Raw genomic sequence first — 17,099 nt, 5'->3', positions numbered from 1 at the left:
CCTTAAGATTTCCGATGGCTTCCTCGGCCTCGGGGGTCTAAGTGAAGCACTCGGCCTTCCTTAAGAGGCGATACAGAGGCAAGCCTTTCTCGCCAAGGCGTGATATGAAGCGGCTCAGAGCCGCAAGGCATCCCATGACCCTCTGTACTCCTTTCAAATCTTTGATCGGTCCCATGTTGGTGATGGCCGCGATTTTCTCCGGGTTGGCCTCGATGCCCCGCTCGGAGACGATGAATCCAAGGAGCATGCCTCGGGGGACTCCAAAGACACACTTCTCGGGATTGAGTTTCACGCCTTTCGCTCTCAGACACTTGAATGTCGTTTCAAGGTCAGAGAGGAGGTCGGAGGCTCTCTTCGTCTTGACAACGATGTCGTCGACGTAAGCCTCGACCGTTCTGCCGATGTGTTCTCCGAACACGTGGTTCATGCACCTCTGGTAAGTGGCACCTCTTTGATGAACCCTGCCGCGAGTAGCTTGTGGATCTCCTCGCCTATGGCCCTGCGCTTTTCTTCATCAAAACAGCGCAGGGTTTGCTTCATGGGTCGGACTCCTGCTCTGATGTCTAGTGAGTGCTCGACGACATCCCTCAGTATGCCGGGCATGTCCGAGGGACTCCACGCAAAGACTTCGACGTTTGTGCGAAGAAAGTCGACGAGCACTGCTTCCTATTTGGGGTCGAGCTTGGAGCCGTTCCGAACTTGCTTGCTGGCATCGTTGCTGGGGTCGAGAGAGACGGACTTGACCGCCTCAACTGGTTCGAAGTTGCCGGCGTGCCGCTTCGCGTTGGGCGCCTCCTGGGAGAGGCGTTCCAGGTCGGCGATGAGGGCCTCGGACTCGGCGAGAGCCTCGACGTACTCCACGCACTCCACATCGCATTCGTACGCGTGGCGGTACGTGGATCCGTCGGTGATGATCCCATTCGGGCCCGGCATCTTGATCTTGAGGTAGGTGTAGTTGGGGACGGCCATGAACTTGGCGTAGCATGGTCTTCCCAACACCGCATGGTAGGTTCCTCGAAACCCGACGACCTCAAAGGTGAGAGCTTCCTTTCGAAAGTTAGAGGGAGTTCCGAAGCAGACGGGTAAGTCGATCTGTCCGAGGGGTAGGATTCGCTTCCCGGGCGCAATCCCGTGGAAGGGTGCCGCACCGGCCCGGACTTCGGACCGATCAACCCCTAAAAGTTCTAGGGTCTCGGCGTAGATGATGTTAAGGTTGCTGCCTCTGTCCATGAGGACCTTGGAGAGCCTAACATTGCCGATGATCGGATCGACGATGAGCGGGTACCTTCCCGGGCTTGGCACGAAGTCGGGGTGGTCGCCTTGGTCGAAGGTGATAGGCTTGTCGGACCAGTCTAGGTAGACTGGCGCTACCACCTTCACCAAGCAGACTTCCCAGCGCTCCTGCTTGCGGTGCCGAGCCGAGGCGTTCGCAGCCTGCCCGTCGTAGATCATGAAGCAGTTATGGACTTGCGGGAATCCCTCTTCCTTGCCGCCCTCCTTCTTGTCGTTGTCATGGCCCTTGCCATCCTCCGCCGGGGCCCCGGTCTTATGGAAGTAGCGCCGGAGCATGATACATTCTTTGAGGGTGTGCTTGACGGGCCCCTGGTGATAGGGGCACAACTCTTTGAGCATCTTGACGAACGCGCCGACCCCTCTAGGAGGTTTCCGAGGGTTCCTGTGCTCGGCCGCAGCGACGAGATTCGCGTCTGCGGCGTCGCGCTTCGCTCGTGACTTGTTTTTAGCCTTCTTCGTGCCCCGCTGGGCGGACGCCTCAGGGGCATTTGTCTTCGGCTCCCCCTGAGGTTGCTTGTCCTTCCGGAAGATGGCTTCGACTGCCTCTTGACCCAAGGCGAACTTGGTGGTGACGTCCATCAGTTCGCTCGCACGGGTGGGAGTCTTGTGCCCCAGTTTGCTCACCAGGTCTCGGCAAGTGGTGCCGGCAAGGAAAGCCCCGATGACATCCGAGTCAGTAATGTTGGGCAGCTCGGTGCGCTGCTTTGAAAACCGTCGGATGTACTCTCGGAGGGACTCCCCTGGCTGCTGGCGGCAGCTTTGGAGGTCCCACGAGTTCCCAGGGCGCACGTACGTGCCTTGGAAGTTCCCCGCGAAAGCTTTGACCAGATCGTCCCAGTCGGAGATCTGCGCGGGAGGCAGATGCTCTAGCCAGGCTCAGGCGGCATCGGAGAGGAAAAGGGGTAGATTACGGATGACGAGGTTGTCATCATCCGCCCCTACCAACTGGCATGCCAGTCGGTAGTCTGCGAGCCACAGCTCCGGCCTTGTCTCCCCCGAGTACTTGGTGATAGTAGTCGGGGCTCGGAAACGGGCAGGGAACGGCACTCGTCGTATGGCCCGGCTGAAGACTCGCGGACCGGGTGGTTCGGGCGAAGGACTACGATCCTCCTCACTGTTGCAGCGTCCCCCACGCCTGGGATGGTAGCCTTGGCGCACCTTCTCATCGAGGCGGGCTCGATGGTCGAGATGGTGGTGCTCGTTGCTGAGGCGTTCCCGGGCAGCGGGCGCCTCGTCTCGCGTATGCTCGGGATGGACCGAGACTTCCCGAATGCGCCGGGAGGACACCGCGTGATGCTCCGAGGGGTCAGCTCGCCTGCGGGAGGCGGAGCTCTTGGCTCATCGAACCGCAGCGCCTTCTAGGAGATTCTTGAGTTTGCCCTAGATACACCGTCCCTCGGTGGTGGATGGCTCCGGCATGGCTCGAAGCAGCACTGCCGCTGCAGCTAGGTCCTGGCCGGACCCGCTAACGGCCGGGGGCAGCGCTGCCCTGGCATTGTCGACGATGCGGCGCCGGATGTCTTGGGGCTGGTGACAGGCTTCTCCGGCGAGTGTTCGGCCTGCCCACTCCTGTTCGGTGTTCTGTCGGAGCTGTACAAGCCGGCCTGCTTCCCCGTCGACCCGGGCCTGCATCTCGCGGATTTGCTTGAGCTGTATGTCCTAACCCTCCGTAGGCACTGGGACCACAGCTAGCTCCCGCGGGATGTCAACGCGAGATGCGGGCCCAGGGGGATCGTCAACCTCTGGCATACCGAGGTGGTTGCCTTCGTTGTGATCTCCTAGATCGACGTGGAAACATTCGCGACTTGGTCCGTAACCTTCATCGTCAAGGTCATGGCCATCGTCAGAACAACCGGAGAGGCAGTGGTCACATGCGGACATGAAGCCCCGCATGGCACAGGGGTCATTGAGGGCAGAGAAATCCCAACCGGAGTCGGGGTCGTCCTCTTCCTCAGAACCCACCAGTCCGAAGGTTGAGACGGTTGTCAGTCGGTCCTAGGTGGACCACATGTGGTACCCCGGAAGGTTTGGATATGCCTTTACGAAGGCGCTCACCATAGCGGGGTCGCTAGGTGGATCGAAGGTGAACCGAAAAGGTACGGGATGGAAAACGGACGGTACCTATTGGTCATTGGACGGTGGTGAAGTCGCGTCGGGGGCGGAGCATACCGTCATCTCAGGTACGAGGGTAACGCCCAGCAGGTCCTTTGCGAGGGTGCTGGCGTCATCAGTCTGCTTGGGGCTGACACGTCGCGGGGAAGTGACACCCGCCGTCGCCTCAGGTGCGAGGGCAATGTCCGACATGTCCCCCGAGGGAGTGCCGGCATCGTCAACTCGCTCTGGTGCGACAGCCGACAAGGTGTCGCCTCCTGCGTGGCCATGGTTGCCTCGTCTCCGCCTCCTCCGACGAGAAGGGTGGTGGAGACGACCGAAGTGCTCCTCTTCTGCCACAGGGAGATGCTGTCATAGAACTCGCCGCCGCCGCGCGAGTCGGAGACCGTTGTTATCGTCACGCCGCGGGGGGAGGAGTACCATGTCGTAGCTGCTGTCGAGGGACATGAACTCGAGACTCCCGAAGCGGAGCACCGTCCCGGGCTGAAGAGGTTGCTGAAGACTCCCCATCTGGAACTTCAACGGGAAGATGTTCGTTAACACGCAGTAGGCCCCTACCTGACGCACCAACTGTCGGCGTTTCGACCCCGGGGGGTCCCTGGACCGACGAGTGAATTATCGCTGCGTGTCCCTGCCCAGATGGGTTGGCGCGGGATGGAACACAAGAGGTGGGACAAGCCTTGTATTATCCTGCACCAGGGGTGCCGCTCGTAGTAGGGGTTACAAGCGCGTCGCGTGAGAGAGAGAGGGACACAGAGCTCGTCCGCCGCTTCCCTCACACGAACCCCCCTCAGGGTGGCCCTGGACCTCCCTTTTATAGAGGCAAGGAGAGAGTCCAGTCGTACAACGGGGGGCGTAGCTATGCGCTAACGTGTCCGTCAGTGGAGTGCCTAAGCCCTGTGTACATGCCAACGTGGCCGTTGGGGGAGAGCTTGGGCCCTGTACATGTGATGGCGTGGCCGCCGGAGGAGCGCCTGAGTCCTGTAGGAGCACAGCTGGCAGCGCGGCGAGGATCCTGCTGACGTCTCCTTGCTGTTGTAAGGGGCTGAGAGCCACCGGCGTCATGGCGCACGCGGGGCACCATCATTACCCGTCGCCGGGGTAAGCCAGATGAGACGCCGGTCTTGTTCTTCCTAGCCTAAGCAGGCTAGGAATAGGGAAATAATGTATCCCCTGTTAGTGCGGTCGGTCTGAGCCCAGGGTCGGTCGAGCCGGAGACTTCTCTTGAGGCCAAGGCCGGGGTCGGGCGAGGACGCGATTCCTCCCGAGACCGGGGTCGAGGCTGAGTCCGGGGGTCGGGCGAGGCGGAGACCTCCTCCCGAGGCTGGAGCCTGAGGTCGAGCGAGGCGGAGCTTCCTGTTGCGCCCGAGGCTGAACTCAGTGATTGATCGTGACTTGTTGTCAGTCGTTGCCGGGGTGGCTGACACAGCAGTCGAAGCGGAGCGAGCGGCGCTGTTTTCCTGTCATATCGGACAGTAAAGAAGAGGGGCGAAGTGTCTGCGGTCACTTCGGCCTGACCGACTGAGGCGCGTGTGTCAGGATACGGCGTCAGGCATCCCCTGCATTTAATGCGCCTGTGAAGCGGTCGGTTGGTGAGGCGGTCTGGCCAAGGTTGCTTCACAACGAAGCCTGCCCGAGCCGGGCCTTAGGAGTGCCGAGGGGGCGCCCGCTGCCTGAGGAGGCCCTCGGGCGAGGCGTGAACTCGTCTGGGACTACTGTTCCAACCCAAGGCTGGGCTCGGGTGAGATCGCGTCCCTTGGGTAGACGAAGTCTTGGCTTGAACCGCACCCGTCAGTTGGTCTGAGGGTGTTTACCAGCCACGATTAGGAGCGTTGGGGGTACCCCTAATTATGGTACCCGACACTTAGGTACCCAAAAGGTCTTGGGTCCTTTCACATTAGAAACAAGCACCTTGGGTATCCAAACACAAGTCTTGGAGCCCTTGTGTTTGCCCCCAACATATTTGGCAACTACTTTGCCTGATTTGTTAGTGAGCACATATAAAGCATCAAAAGTCTTAAATGAAATATTAGGTTCATTTGATGCAATAGGAGATTTCTTTTTAGGCATTTTAACATGAGTAGAACGCCTAGAACTAGATGCCTCACTTTTATATATAAAAGCATGATGAGAGCCAGAGTGAGACTTCCTAGAATGAATTCTCCTTATCTTGTCCTCAGGATAACCAGCAGGATACAAAATATAGCCCTCGTTATCCTGAGGCATGGGAGCCTTGCCCTTAACAAAGTTAGACAATCTCTTTGGGGCATCAATATTGACATTGTCTCCCTGTTGGAAGCCAATGCCATCCTTAATGCCAGGGCGTCTCCCACTATAAAGCATGCTACGAGCAAATTTAAATTTCTTATTTTCTAGTTCATGCTCGGCAATTTTAGCATCTAGTTTAGCTATATGATCATTTTGTTGTTTAATCATAGCAAGGTGATCATGAATAGCATCAACATTAACATCTCTACATCTAGTGCAAATAGAAACATGACTGACAGTAGATGTAGAGGGTTTGCAAGCATTTAATTCATCAATCTTAGCATGTAAAATAACATTCTCATTTCTAAGATTGGAAATAGAAACATTGCAAACATCTAATTCCTTAGCCTTAGCAATTAATTTTTCATTCTCACTCTTAAGGCTAGCAAGAGAGGCATTCAATTTATCAATCTTAGCAATCAAGCTAGCATTATCATTTCTAAGATTGGCAATTGAATCATCACATACATTTGATTTCTCAACCTTAGCAATCAAATTAGCATTCTTAATTCTAAGGTTAGAAATGGTGTCATGGCAAGTGCTTAGCTCACTAGTTAATTTTTCACATTTTTCTACCTCTAGAGCATAAGCATTTTTAACCTTAACATGCTTCTTGTTTTCCTTAATTAGGAAGTCCTCTTGGCTATCCAAGAGTTCATCCTTCTCATGAATAGCACTAATCAATTCATTCAACTTTTCTTTTTGTTGTATGTTTAGGTTGGCAAAAAGGGTGAGCAAGTTATCCTCATCATCACTAGAATTATCCTCATCACTAGAAGTTGCATACTTAGTGGAGGATCTGGACTTTACCTTCTTCTTCTTGCCGTCCTTTGCCATGAGGCACTTGTGGTCGACTTTGGGGAAGAGGAGACCTTTGTTGATGGCGATGTTGGCGTCGTCCTCGTCGTCGGAGGAGTCGGTGGAGCTCTCATCGGAGTCCCATTCCCGACACACGTGGGCATCGTCGCCCTTCTTCTTATAGTACTTCTTCTTTTCCTTCCTCCTTCCCTTCTTGTCGTCGCCCCTGTCACTGTCACTAGAGATAGGACATTTTGTTATAAAGTGACTGGGCTTACCACACTTGTAGCAAATCTTCTTGGAGCGGGCTTGTAATCCTTCCCCCTCCTTTGCTTGAGGATTTGGCGGAAGCTCTTGATGATGAGCGCCATCTCCTCGTTGTCGAGCTTGGAGGCGTCGATGGGAAGTCTACTTGATGTAGACTCTTCTTTCTTCTCCTCAGTCGCCTTGAATGCGATGGATTGTACCTCGGGTACTGAGGAGGCGCCTTGCTCGATGATTTTCTTAGAGCCTTTGATCATCAATTCAAAGCTCACAAATTTTTCTATAACCTCCTCGGGAGACATTAGCTTGTATCTAGGATCACCACGAATTAATTGAACTTGTGTAGGATTAAGAAAAACGAGTGATCTTAGAATAACCTTGACCATTTCATGGTCATCCCATTTTGTGCTCTCGAGGTTGCGCACTTGGCTCACCAAGGTCTTTAGCCGGTTGTACATGGCTTGCAGGTCTTCTCCTTGGTTGAGCATGAACCGACCGAGCTCCCCCTCGATCGTTTCCCTCTTGGTGATCTTGGTCACCTCATCTCCTTCGTGCGCGGTCTTGAGCACGTCCCAAATCTCTTTGGCACTCTTCAACCCTTGCACCTTATTATACTCCTCTCGACTTAGAGAGGCGAGGAGTATAGTGGTGGCTTGGGAGTTGAAGTGCCGGATTTAGGCAACCTCGTCCGAGTCATAGTCTTCATCCCCTACGGATGGTTCCTGCGCTCCAAACTCAACAATATCTCAAATACTAGAGTGGAGTGAGGTTAGATGGTGCCTCATTTTATCACTCCACATGTTATAATCTTCACCCTAAAAAACGGGTGGTTTGCCTAGTGGGACGAAAAGTAAAGGAGTGTGTTTGGAAATGCGTGGGTAGCTTAGGGGGATCTTACTAAACTTCTTGCGCTCATGGCGCTTAGAAGTGACGGACGGTGCGTCGGAGCCGGAGGTGGATGGAGACGAAGAGTCGGTCTCGTAGTAGACCACTTTCTTCATCTTCTTCTTCTTGTCGCCACTCCGATGCGACTTGACGCGTGGAGGGGATTCCTCCTTGTGCTTGGTGCCGGACTCCTTTGATGGAGCCTTCCCGTGGCTTGTAGCGGGCTTCTCGCCGGTCACCATCTCCTTCTTAGCGTGATCTATCGACATCACTTCGAGCGGTTAGGCTCTAATGAAGCACCTGGCTCCGATACCAATTGAAAGTCACCTAGAGGGGGGTGAATAGGCGGAATCTGAAATTTATAAACTTTAAGCACAACTACAAACCGGGGTTAGCGTTAGAAATAAAACTGAGTCCGAAAGAGAGGGTGAAAACAAATCAATCAAAGAAATAGATTGGATGACACGGTGATTTGTTTTACCGAGGTTCGGCCCTTGAAGGCCTAGTCCCCGTTGAGGTGGTCACAAAGACTGGGTCTCTTTCAACCCTTTCCCTCTCTCAAACGGTCACTTAGACCGAGTGAGCTTTTCTCCTCAATCAAATGGGACACTAAGTCCCCACAAGGACCACCACACAATTGGTGTCTCTTGTTTTGATTACAAAGGTGTTGAGAACAAGAATGGGGAAGAAGAAAAGTGATCCAAGTGCAAGAGCTCAAAAGAACATGGCAAAACTCTCTCTTCTAGTCACTATTGCTTTGAGTGGAATTGAGACTTGGAGAGATTTTGATTCACTCTAATTGTGTCTTGTATTGAATGCACTAGCTCTTGTATTGAATGCGTTGGCTGAAAACTTGGATGCCTTGAATGAGTGGTGGTTGGGGGTATTTATAGCCCCAACCACCAAAGTGGTCGTTGGGGAACTCTGCTGTCGACGGGCGCACCGGACAGTCCGGTGCGCCAGCCACATCACTCAACCATTAGGGTTCGACCGTTGGAGCTCTGACAGGTGGGGCCACCGGACAGTCCGGTGGTGCACCGGACAGCCACTATTCACTGTCCGGTGCGCCTACTGGCGCCTGCTCTGACTTCTGCGCGCGCAGTTGCACTATTCACTGTTCACTATAGACTTTTGCAGACGACCGTTAGCGCAGGTAGACGTTGCCCCGCTGGCACACCGGACAGTCCGGTGCTACACCGGACAGTCCGGTGAATTATAGCGGAGCGGCTCCCCGAAAACCCGAAACTAGCAAGTTGGAGTTGATCCATCCTGGTGCACCGGACAGTCCGGTGCGCCAGACCAGGGTAGCCTTCGGTTGTCTTTTGTTTTTTTTATTTGAACCCTTTCTTGGACTTTTTATTGGTTTATGTTGAACCTTTTGGCACCTGTAGAACTCATAATCTAGAGCAAACTAGTTAGTTCAATAATTTGTGTTGGGCAATTCAACCACCAAAATCATTTAGGAAAAGGTTTGACCCTATTTCCCTTTCAAGTGTGCATGCAACAAATATGGCAGCCATTAAATTGATGTACGAACTCCGTGTTCGAGCATAAAATCCTTTAGTTTTTAGTGTAAAAAGTGCACGAGGTAGGCACAAAACACAATAATCGAAGACATAACACGGATTGGATGAGGTAGTCGCTGAAGGACGCCGTCGAGGACATGAGATCGGAGGGAGGTCGTCAGTCGGGGCGCCTGAACTGCGCCAGATCGGAGGATGTCACATGCGACCGTCGCCGCGCGCTCCTCGCGTAGTCTGTGAACGCCACTCGATCCTCGCCCCTCGTCGGTGCCGTCGCTGCTCGCATGTCGGGGGGGACACTGTCGTTCGTGGGTTATGGTGTGTCGCCGTCGCTCGGGCCTGCCCGCCTCAGGAGCACTGTTGCCGCTTGCCCGCCTTCCTCAGGAGTGTTGCCGCCTCTCGCTCGCCTCGGGGTCGCCGTCGCTCACTCACCCCGGGGCCTTGACACCGCTCGCCCTCCAGATCGGGGAGCCACCGCTCCTTCGAATTAGGGAACCGTCATCGCGACTCCGGATCGAGGAACAATCACTGCCACGCATCCGGGTCGGGGAGCGACCGCCACAACCGTAGCCCCAGGGGTCGTCGTCGTCGCGCGCTCCGGGCAACCGTCGCTGTCGCACGCGTCAGGGTGGGCGCCGTCGCTCATGCATCGTGGTGGGTCGTCAAAAACTGAGCACTAGCGCTTTAAAGCTTATTTTATAGACGCAGTGACCTGGTCCATCTCAATCGAATGGTACATGTGGCCAAGCCTTCTTTAGTTATTGAAAGCACAATGTTTTAGATATATAAACTATATATAGTATCTATCATTTATATAACACAAAATCAACAACTGATGTAGTGGTTACGAGGCGGTAATTCGATCCTTGCGACCTGCGTTTAAACGGTGGGAGACGAACGAGTGTGCGTGGTGAGGGGGACAACGTTCGAAGGGAGAAATTTCTATATTATCTATATCACTATATAATTTACCAGTTTATACTTTGCAAAACCCACCCAACCAAATCACATCGCATACATAACCTCCACTAAATCCATCAAATAAGTTGCACTCAAACTTAACACATCATCAATATCAACGATTCTGATTATCTTATTTTTATTGCTCATTCAAATTCAATAGACAATATTATTTAAATTATTCATTATCACTCTGACTATCTTTCCATGTGACCGGTCGCCCTAGCCTCTCCCTCCCCCCACCGCCTCTCCCTTCGCTTGCGTAAAATCAACCTCTCTCGTATTGGTATGTAGTGTTAGACCGAGTTATACACCGCTTAGAGATGGAGATTTTTTTGCTCCGACATTAGCGGACAGTAAACTTATTGTTACAGTAACAGCGGCACCATTATGATTGAGAGGGAAGGAGAGAGAAGATCACGAGGGGAGAGAAGAACGGAGAGATTCAGAGATAATCATAGAGAGAGACTGACTGTTGTAACAGACAGAGAAGCTGAAAGGTGTGTGTGCTCCCTCCCCACCACCCCCACTCCACCCTCTCTCTCCATTGTCTCCATTATTTTCTCTCTCCTCCGTCTCCACCCCCTTTATTCTCTCTCTCCCAGCTCCTCCTCCCTGTCTGCTCCCCTCCACATCCACTGCTGTGGCGCTCTCCCTCTCCCGTCTCCCCTTACCTTCTCCACCTCCCCCATTCCGCCACCGCACAAGCCGACCTCCCTCACCAAGAGGAGAAAAGAAAGGGAGAGCGAAGGAGGCAAACCAGGTGGGACAGCAACGCGACGTGCTTGCTATTCTCTCTAGGTACGCAGAGAGATGTTTCTCCTCCCCTTACTTCAACCCGATACCTCTTGTTCCGGAGATTTTCTTGCCCTCGGGGGAAGTGTTCTTGCATCGAGAGTGGTAGCTTTAGTGGTTGTTGGGATCTAAGAGGGCGCCAGACACCAATCTGCGGGGTGTGGCAATGTGGTTCGTGGGTTTCCGTTGTGTCGGTGGGGCACTGGGGCGACAGCTCGGTGAGATTTCGAGAGATTCGTCCGTACCAGGGCTTGGATCTACGCTCCGGCCACCTTCAGGCTTCGGTTCGCCGCCCACCAACCGAGCCTAGGAGTCCGCCATTCATTCAAACGCCCTCGACGGCGACTGCGCATCGGTTCAGATCCAGGCGTCCTTTCACCGGCAGCTCCGCCTCCCATGCAATCTTGCTCGTTGTTGTTGTCCCCTCCCTGGACTCGGGTGTACTGGAAGTCCATGCGGATAAAAGAAACTCTTTTGTTGGTATGGACGCCATAATGCGTTTTGTTGCGGAATTTTTTTGCGGCTTGGCGTGCTGTCAATACCGGTTTAGTTTTCCAATTTTTTTGCAGGGTTCAACCAAACCTCCTGCTGACAGACCCTTCTCTGTTCAGTTTGCTTACCCAACTGACTTTTTTTTCTTGTTCATATTCTAGTTGGATGCTGAGTGGCATGCCGGTCGATATTTGGGAAAGCAGATTTTTATGTTGGCAAGTGTGAGTGCGAGTTCTTTGCTGAAACTTTAAGCTTCACCTGAGATCTGATATTGTCGGTGCCAAATTGCTGTACATTTGACTATTTGAGGACACGTTCTTAGGTAAATCATTGGAAGACATATTTCACTTCGCGTAGGACACGTACTTCTCCAAGATGATGCCTTCACCTGTCTCAAACCTTTGTGATTTTTATATACTCGCTTGGCAGTGTTGCCCTGCAATACTGCTGCTCTGGTGAGTGGCGGTATTTCAGGGCAGACAGTCTCCATAAATTCTGCACGTTCTGGGGTTTGTCTTTAGCTTGTTTTTGGGGGAAGTGGACCATTCCTTTATTCTGGTATAGGATTTAGCAGCACGATGTTCAATTATCTAAATCTGTAATAGGGCTAATGTTGCGAAACGTTTCCCTCTGCATGTTTTTGTTGTGTTAGTGTGGACAACTGTGAGATATTGCCTTGAATCCTTGTTTAAATTTGGTTTTCAGAAATTATGTTCATTTTCTTCTCTATTTCTAGATAACACACAATGATCCTATAATTTGGTGCCTTCAATGTGGTGCTGTTGTTTTAGGGAAAATATAAGTTCATTCGAAGTAGGTAACAATAACAAGTTTTTCTTCTGAGTACCTCTGCCACAAATAGGATTCATAAGAAGTAATTGATTTTTTGTAGCAATGGATATAAGATATGCGTGCATCTGTTCTCTGGATTTGTTTTTGACGTACCATATGTTAGAGGAGAGTTGGCACGCGTTCCAATTTCTATGTCTCGGAAGTATTGAGATCAATCTGAATTTTGGCTGCCTCATGCTTGTACTATGCCAGAGAGATGTCAATTTTATAATAAAACCCCAGCATGCGTCAGCTGGCGAATTATGACTTGTTAAGTACTTTTCTTCTAGAGTCTTCATCTAAAATCCTTTTTGCATTTCATATCCTGCTTCATTGTTTGTGGGATTCCTACCATCCCTGATTCTTTTATCTATATGTTATTTCTGGAAGATGTTTTTTTTTTCATGATCCCATAGTACCAGAAGTTTATCTGACTTCAATTGTTTTATTCAATGTATACTTTCAGGAGCTCATGCAAGGTGTAAGTCTTACTGCAAGAAGGGCAGCTGTGCATGTTAAGACCCATACATAGCTTCTCTTGATTACACAGCACGGGGGGTGAAAACTTGAGATACAGTTGATCTCCTGGTTCAGAGTATGGGTTCAAGGTTTGCATCGCATCAGCTGAGCAATGGCCTGTATGTTTCTGGTCGACCTGAACAACCTAAGGAGAAGGCCCCAACCATTTGTTCCACTGCGATGCCATATACTGGGGGTGACATCAAGAAATCAGGAGAGCTGGGGAAGATGTTTGATCTCCATGTTGAGAAGTCAAGAAAATCTGGTCCTCTAGGAAATGCTCCTTCAAGGAATACTTCATTTGGAGGTGCTGCTTCCAACTCTGGACCCGTATCCAATGCTGGCGGTCGGTCCAATTACTCTGGTTCTCTTTCATCTTCAGTTCCTGGTGCTGGCGGATCAGCCAGAGCAAAATCAAACTCTGGACCGCTCAATAAGCATGGAGAGCCAACAAAGAGGTCATCTGGTCCCCAGTCTGGAGGAGTGACCCCAATGGCACGCCAGAATTCTGGCCCCCTTCCTCCTGTGCTTCCGACAACTGGGCTTATCACATCTGGGCCTATCTCTTCAGGGCCACTTAATTCGTCTGGTGTTCCAAGGAAAGTATCTGGGCCACTTGATTCTGCTGCGTCGATGAAAATGCGGGCTACTTCCTTTGCTCACAATCAAGCTGTTACTAATCTCAACACTGAAGATGGTTACTCAATTCAGGGAAGCTTTCCGAAGCCAATACTCTGGGCTGTGATTCTGCTCTTTGTGATGGGTTTCATAGCAGGTGGTTTCATTCTGGGTGCTGTTCACAATGCAATTTTGCTGATAGTTGTTGTGGTGATATTTGGTTTTGTTGCTGCACTTCTTATCTGGAATGCTTGCTGGGGTAGTAGAGGTGCAGTTGGGTTTGTTAATCGCTATCCTGATGCTGATCTCAGAACTGCTAAAGATGGACAATATGTAAAGGTTACAGGGGTATGTATAATGGCGACAAAATTGTTTGATCTGTTCTTATTTTCTTCAATCTGTTGTCTTTATTCATCTTGTATGTCAGTTTTATTTCACTGTCATAAATTACACTACCCTGAAACATGATTATTTGACTTTCCATTTTCACTTGACATGTGTTGCATGTTGTCTCTGTCAAATAGTTACCTTTTGTTCTCTTTACAACACTATGTCACCAGACTGTTGCATTTTGATTTATTTTTCCAGGTCAAATGAACATGGTATACGAAAAGCTTTTAATAACCACAATTCAACAACATTATTCTTTCTGATTTAGGAGAATATATTCACTTACAAAAGACACTTTCTCCTATAATTTAGATACCCTCAAAGCATGCTTCACTTCCAAGCAACACTTTCTCCTATAATTTAGAATTGCAATGATAAGTGTTTGAATTCACAGGTTGTTACCTGTGGAAATTTCCCCCTTGAATCCTCGTTCCAAAGGGTCCCGAGATGTGTATACACTTCTACTAGCTTGTATGAGTACAGAGGTTGGGATTCCAAAGCTGCCAATACAGAGCATCGGCGTTTTACCTGGGGCTTACGCTCAATGGAGGTGAGTATTTTCATGACATGGAATAGTGAATACCTACTTTTAACCTTCCTGGGAACCCAAACTGCAGTTGTTGTTGAACTTTAGCAGACCTTGACATCTGATGTTCCTTCTGCATCTATGGCAGCGCCATGCGGTTGATTTCTATATCTCAGATTTTCAGTCCGGGCTTCGAGCATTGGTGAAAACAGGATATGGTGCACGTGTGACCCCGTATGTCGATGAATCTGTTATAATTGACATCAATCCAGACAACAAGGATATGTCCCCTGATTTTTTGAGATGGCTACGGGAGAGAAACCTTTCAAGCGATGATCGTACAATGCGCCTAAAAGAAGGGTAAATTTTTCTCCCTCTTTGGTTTTTGCAGCTGGAATGCTTGACTATAAACTATTTTCTTTTCTTCTGCCACAAAGATATAGGAGTAAAAAAAAAATATCTGCTAATGGTTACATGCCACTTGATCTCGACCTGTAGATACATCAAGGAAGGTAGCACTGTGAGTGTGATGGGGGTTGTCCAAAGGAATGACAATGTTCTGATGATTGTTCCTCCATCAGAGCCCATCTCAACTGGTTGTCAGTGGGCCAAGTGCGTTCTCCCAACCAACCTTGATGGGCTTGTTTTAAGATGCGAAGATACTTCAAATATTGATGTGATACCAGTTTAACTGGCGGTGGAAGGGTAGTTGCCAAAAAAAGTGCCTGTTAAATATTTGAGTCTATTGTTTCATGGAATGCTAGTTGAGAAAAATGTGCAAATGTTGGGTGGGTGTGATTATGGTAGGCTGAGGGTGGTTGGTTAAGCTGGCCTTTGGATGTATAGTTTTTTCTTCTTCTTTTAATTGTGTTTTGTTGTTTCTTTTTAATTTTCAGTTCTGAGATCTGAAACTTGTGTAACCACATGCCTTTTAATCTAAATCTGCGTGGCATTTAGATTGACTTGGCTTTGAAATTAGAAGGACGCTCTCTTTTGTGCTTTGTGTTAAAAAAAAACTCGGCCGGGGAGGGAAAGACCGCCCTCCCGGTATTATATTAAGAAGAGACCGAAACATGGTCCCGGCCGAGAAAATTCCCAAACCTTGGCCCCCCATCACTAGCGGATCGTCACCGCTCACTCTGCAACGGCCCAGCCGGAGGGTGACATGCAGGACGTAACTCGGGAGCGGGCCCCCGAGGGAAATCGAACCCAGGACATGGAGGTGCTACTCGGAAGCCTTAACCATTACGCTAAAGGGGGACTAACCATTACGCTAGAGGGGGACTTGGCTAAGTAGTATTTCGGGTGTACATTTTCCCCTTTTATTGTGTTTGGTAATTTATTTTTTTTTTACTTTTAAATTTTCAACTGACATCAGATACTTGTGTATTCAGACGCCTTTTTCTTTATCTAAATCTTAGTGGCATTTAGTTTGATTTGTTTTTGAAAAAAATTACAAGTTGCTCCCTTCGCAACATTTAGTGCATTTAGAAATATTTGAAAATGACTATACGGATAGAGCTTGAAAAAAAGCTTAAGCTTGCGCTCCGGGTGGAGCTCAGAGCGGCGGCTCGTTGAGCCGAGCTACCTTTTTAAGCTCGTTGGGGCAGCAAACTGAGCCCTTCCCACTCATGAGTTGCACAATATTAATCAATCACATAATAATGATGGATATAGATATCCAACGCGTTTCTTAGTTTTTAATAATAGATATTAGCCGTTAATGATGAATATATGATAATTATAATTTAAAATACATGTAATGTCGTATTAGGATTATTTATTTTAAATTTATAAACTATTAATTCACTATATAATGCATTATTATTTTCTAAGGTGTAGTTCGCTAGCCGTATCGAGTCGGCTCGCGAGCCGAACCGATCCTACTTTTGCAGCTCGTTGAGTTGGCGAGCCGAGCTCAGACACCTAGCGAGCCACACCGAGTTGAGCTCGACTCGTCTGGTTTCCATCCCTATCTACGTATATAAGTTTCAACACAATCAATACTTCACTTTATCATAATACTTCACTTTATCATTTTCTTCGTGTGGACATGGAGTTATCTTATTATATAATGTTTATTGTTCTTGTAACTTATTTGCAATTTTGAGTTGACACTATAATATTTTATAAATTTAATTGTATTTTGTTGGTTTTTTAGAAATAAATTAATATTACACATTCATGAAATTGTAGGGAGACACAATATATATTTACATCACATAGAATTCTAAAAAAAATGTTTGAACCATAAAAACCACAAGGTTTCATACTCACATGTGAAACCACTTTTAAGTATCCACGTTTCAACATAATCAATACTTAGTTTTATCATTTTTATGTGGGGTATTTAAGGCTGTCATTTTATAGAATATTTATAGGTCTTTCTAATCTATCTGTAATTTTGCATCGAAACTAAATATATTTATGAATTAATTGTGTTGATGTTTTTTCAGAAAGAAAATAATAACACACAAATTGCATTAGAAAAAAATTATAAAATTTTAACGATGCGTAATATATGTTTGCATATAATTGTAAAAAAATATTTGAGCTCGATGAGTGGTTAAATGAATATAATAATTGTGATATGTAGAATGGTGTCTTACATTATATCGAAAAAATCGTTACTCATAATCAATGTGCGCGACTATTTGTATATGCATGTGAGAACGTATTTGTATTTTTATTCGAATCCAAAAAGTAAGAAAAACATTACTTGGATGATGTCGTGGTTCCTGGAACCGGAGAACAATAAGAATTGTGTTCGACAGAGGTGTTAGCGTGGATTTTCTCCGAATGGTGAGCTATGGAGGGCTCGAGGG

At 49.1% G+C, this 17,099-nt stretch overlaps 1 protein-coding gene across 6 annotated transcripts; it reads left to right on the top strand.

Moving 5' to 3' along the window:
• The first annotated feature begins 10,561 nt into the window (after positions 1-10,561).
• Positions 10,562-15,236, top strand: LOC103642038 (Ubiquitin-specific protease family C19-related protein). 6 transcript variants are annotated; one of them, XM_035963547.1, is made up of 7 exons: positions 10,588-10,904; positions 11,552-11,611; positions 11,713-11,845; positions 12,688-13,706; positions 14,143-14,298; positions 14,423-14,634; positions 14,773-15,236. In XM_035963547.1, exons 4-7 carry the CDS (start codon positions 12,819-12,821, stop codon positions 14,963-14,965), a joined length of 1,449 nt encoding a protein of 482 aa, XP_035819440.1. In that variant the 5' UTR covers positions 10,588-10,904; positions 11,552-11,611; positions 11,713-11,845; positions 12,688-12,818; the 3' UTR covers positions 14,966-15,236. The 6 variants fall into 6 exon arrangements, with proteins under 6 accessions (XP_008663571.1, XP_035819440.1, XP_008663572.1 ...); XM_008665350.2 differs by lacking the exon at positions 11,713-11,845; XM_008665351.2 differs by lacking the exon at positions 11,713-11,845 and having other exon boundaries at positions 11,552-11,712.
• Positions 15,237-17,099: the final 1,863 nt, after the last annotated feature.

This window comes from Zea mays, chromosome 10 (genome assembly GCF_902167145.1).
Source record: "Zea mays cultivar B73 chromosome 10, Zm-B73-REFERENCE-NAM-5.0, whole genome shotgun sequence".
Taxonomy (NCBI): Eukaryota; Viridiplantae; Streptophyta; class Magnoliopsida; order Poales; family Poaceae; genus Zea; species Zea mays.
The sequence above is the reverse complement of the archived record's forward strand: the minus strand, read 5'-3'. Positions and strand labels throughout refer to the sequence as shown.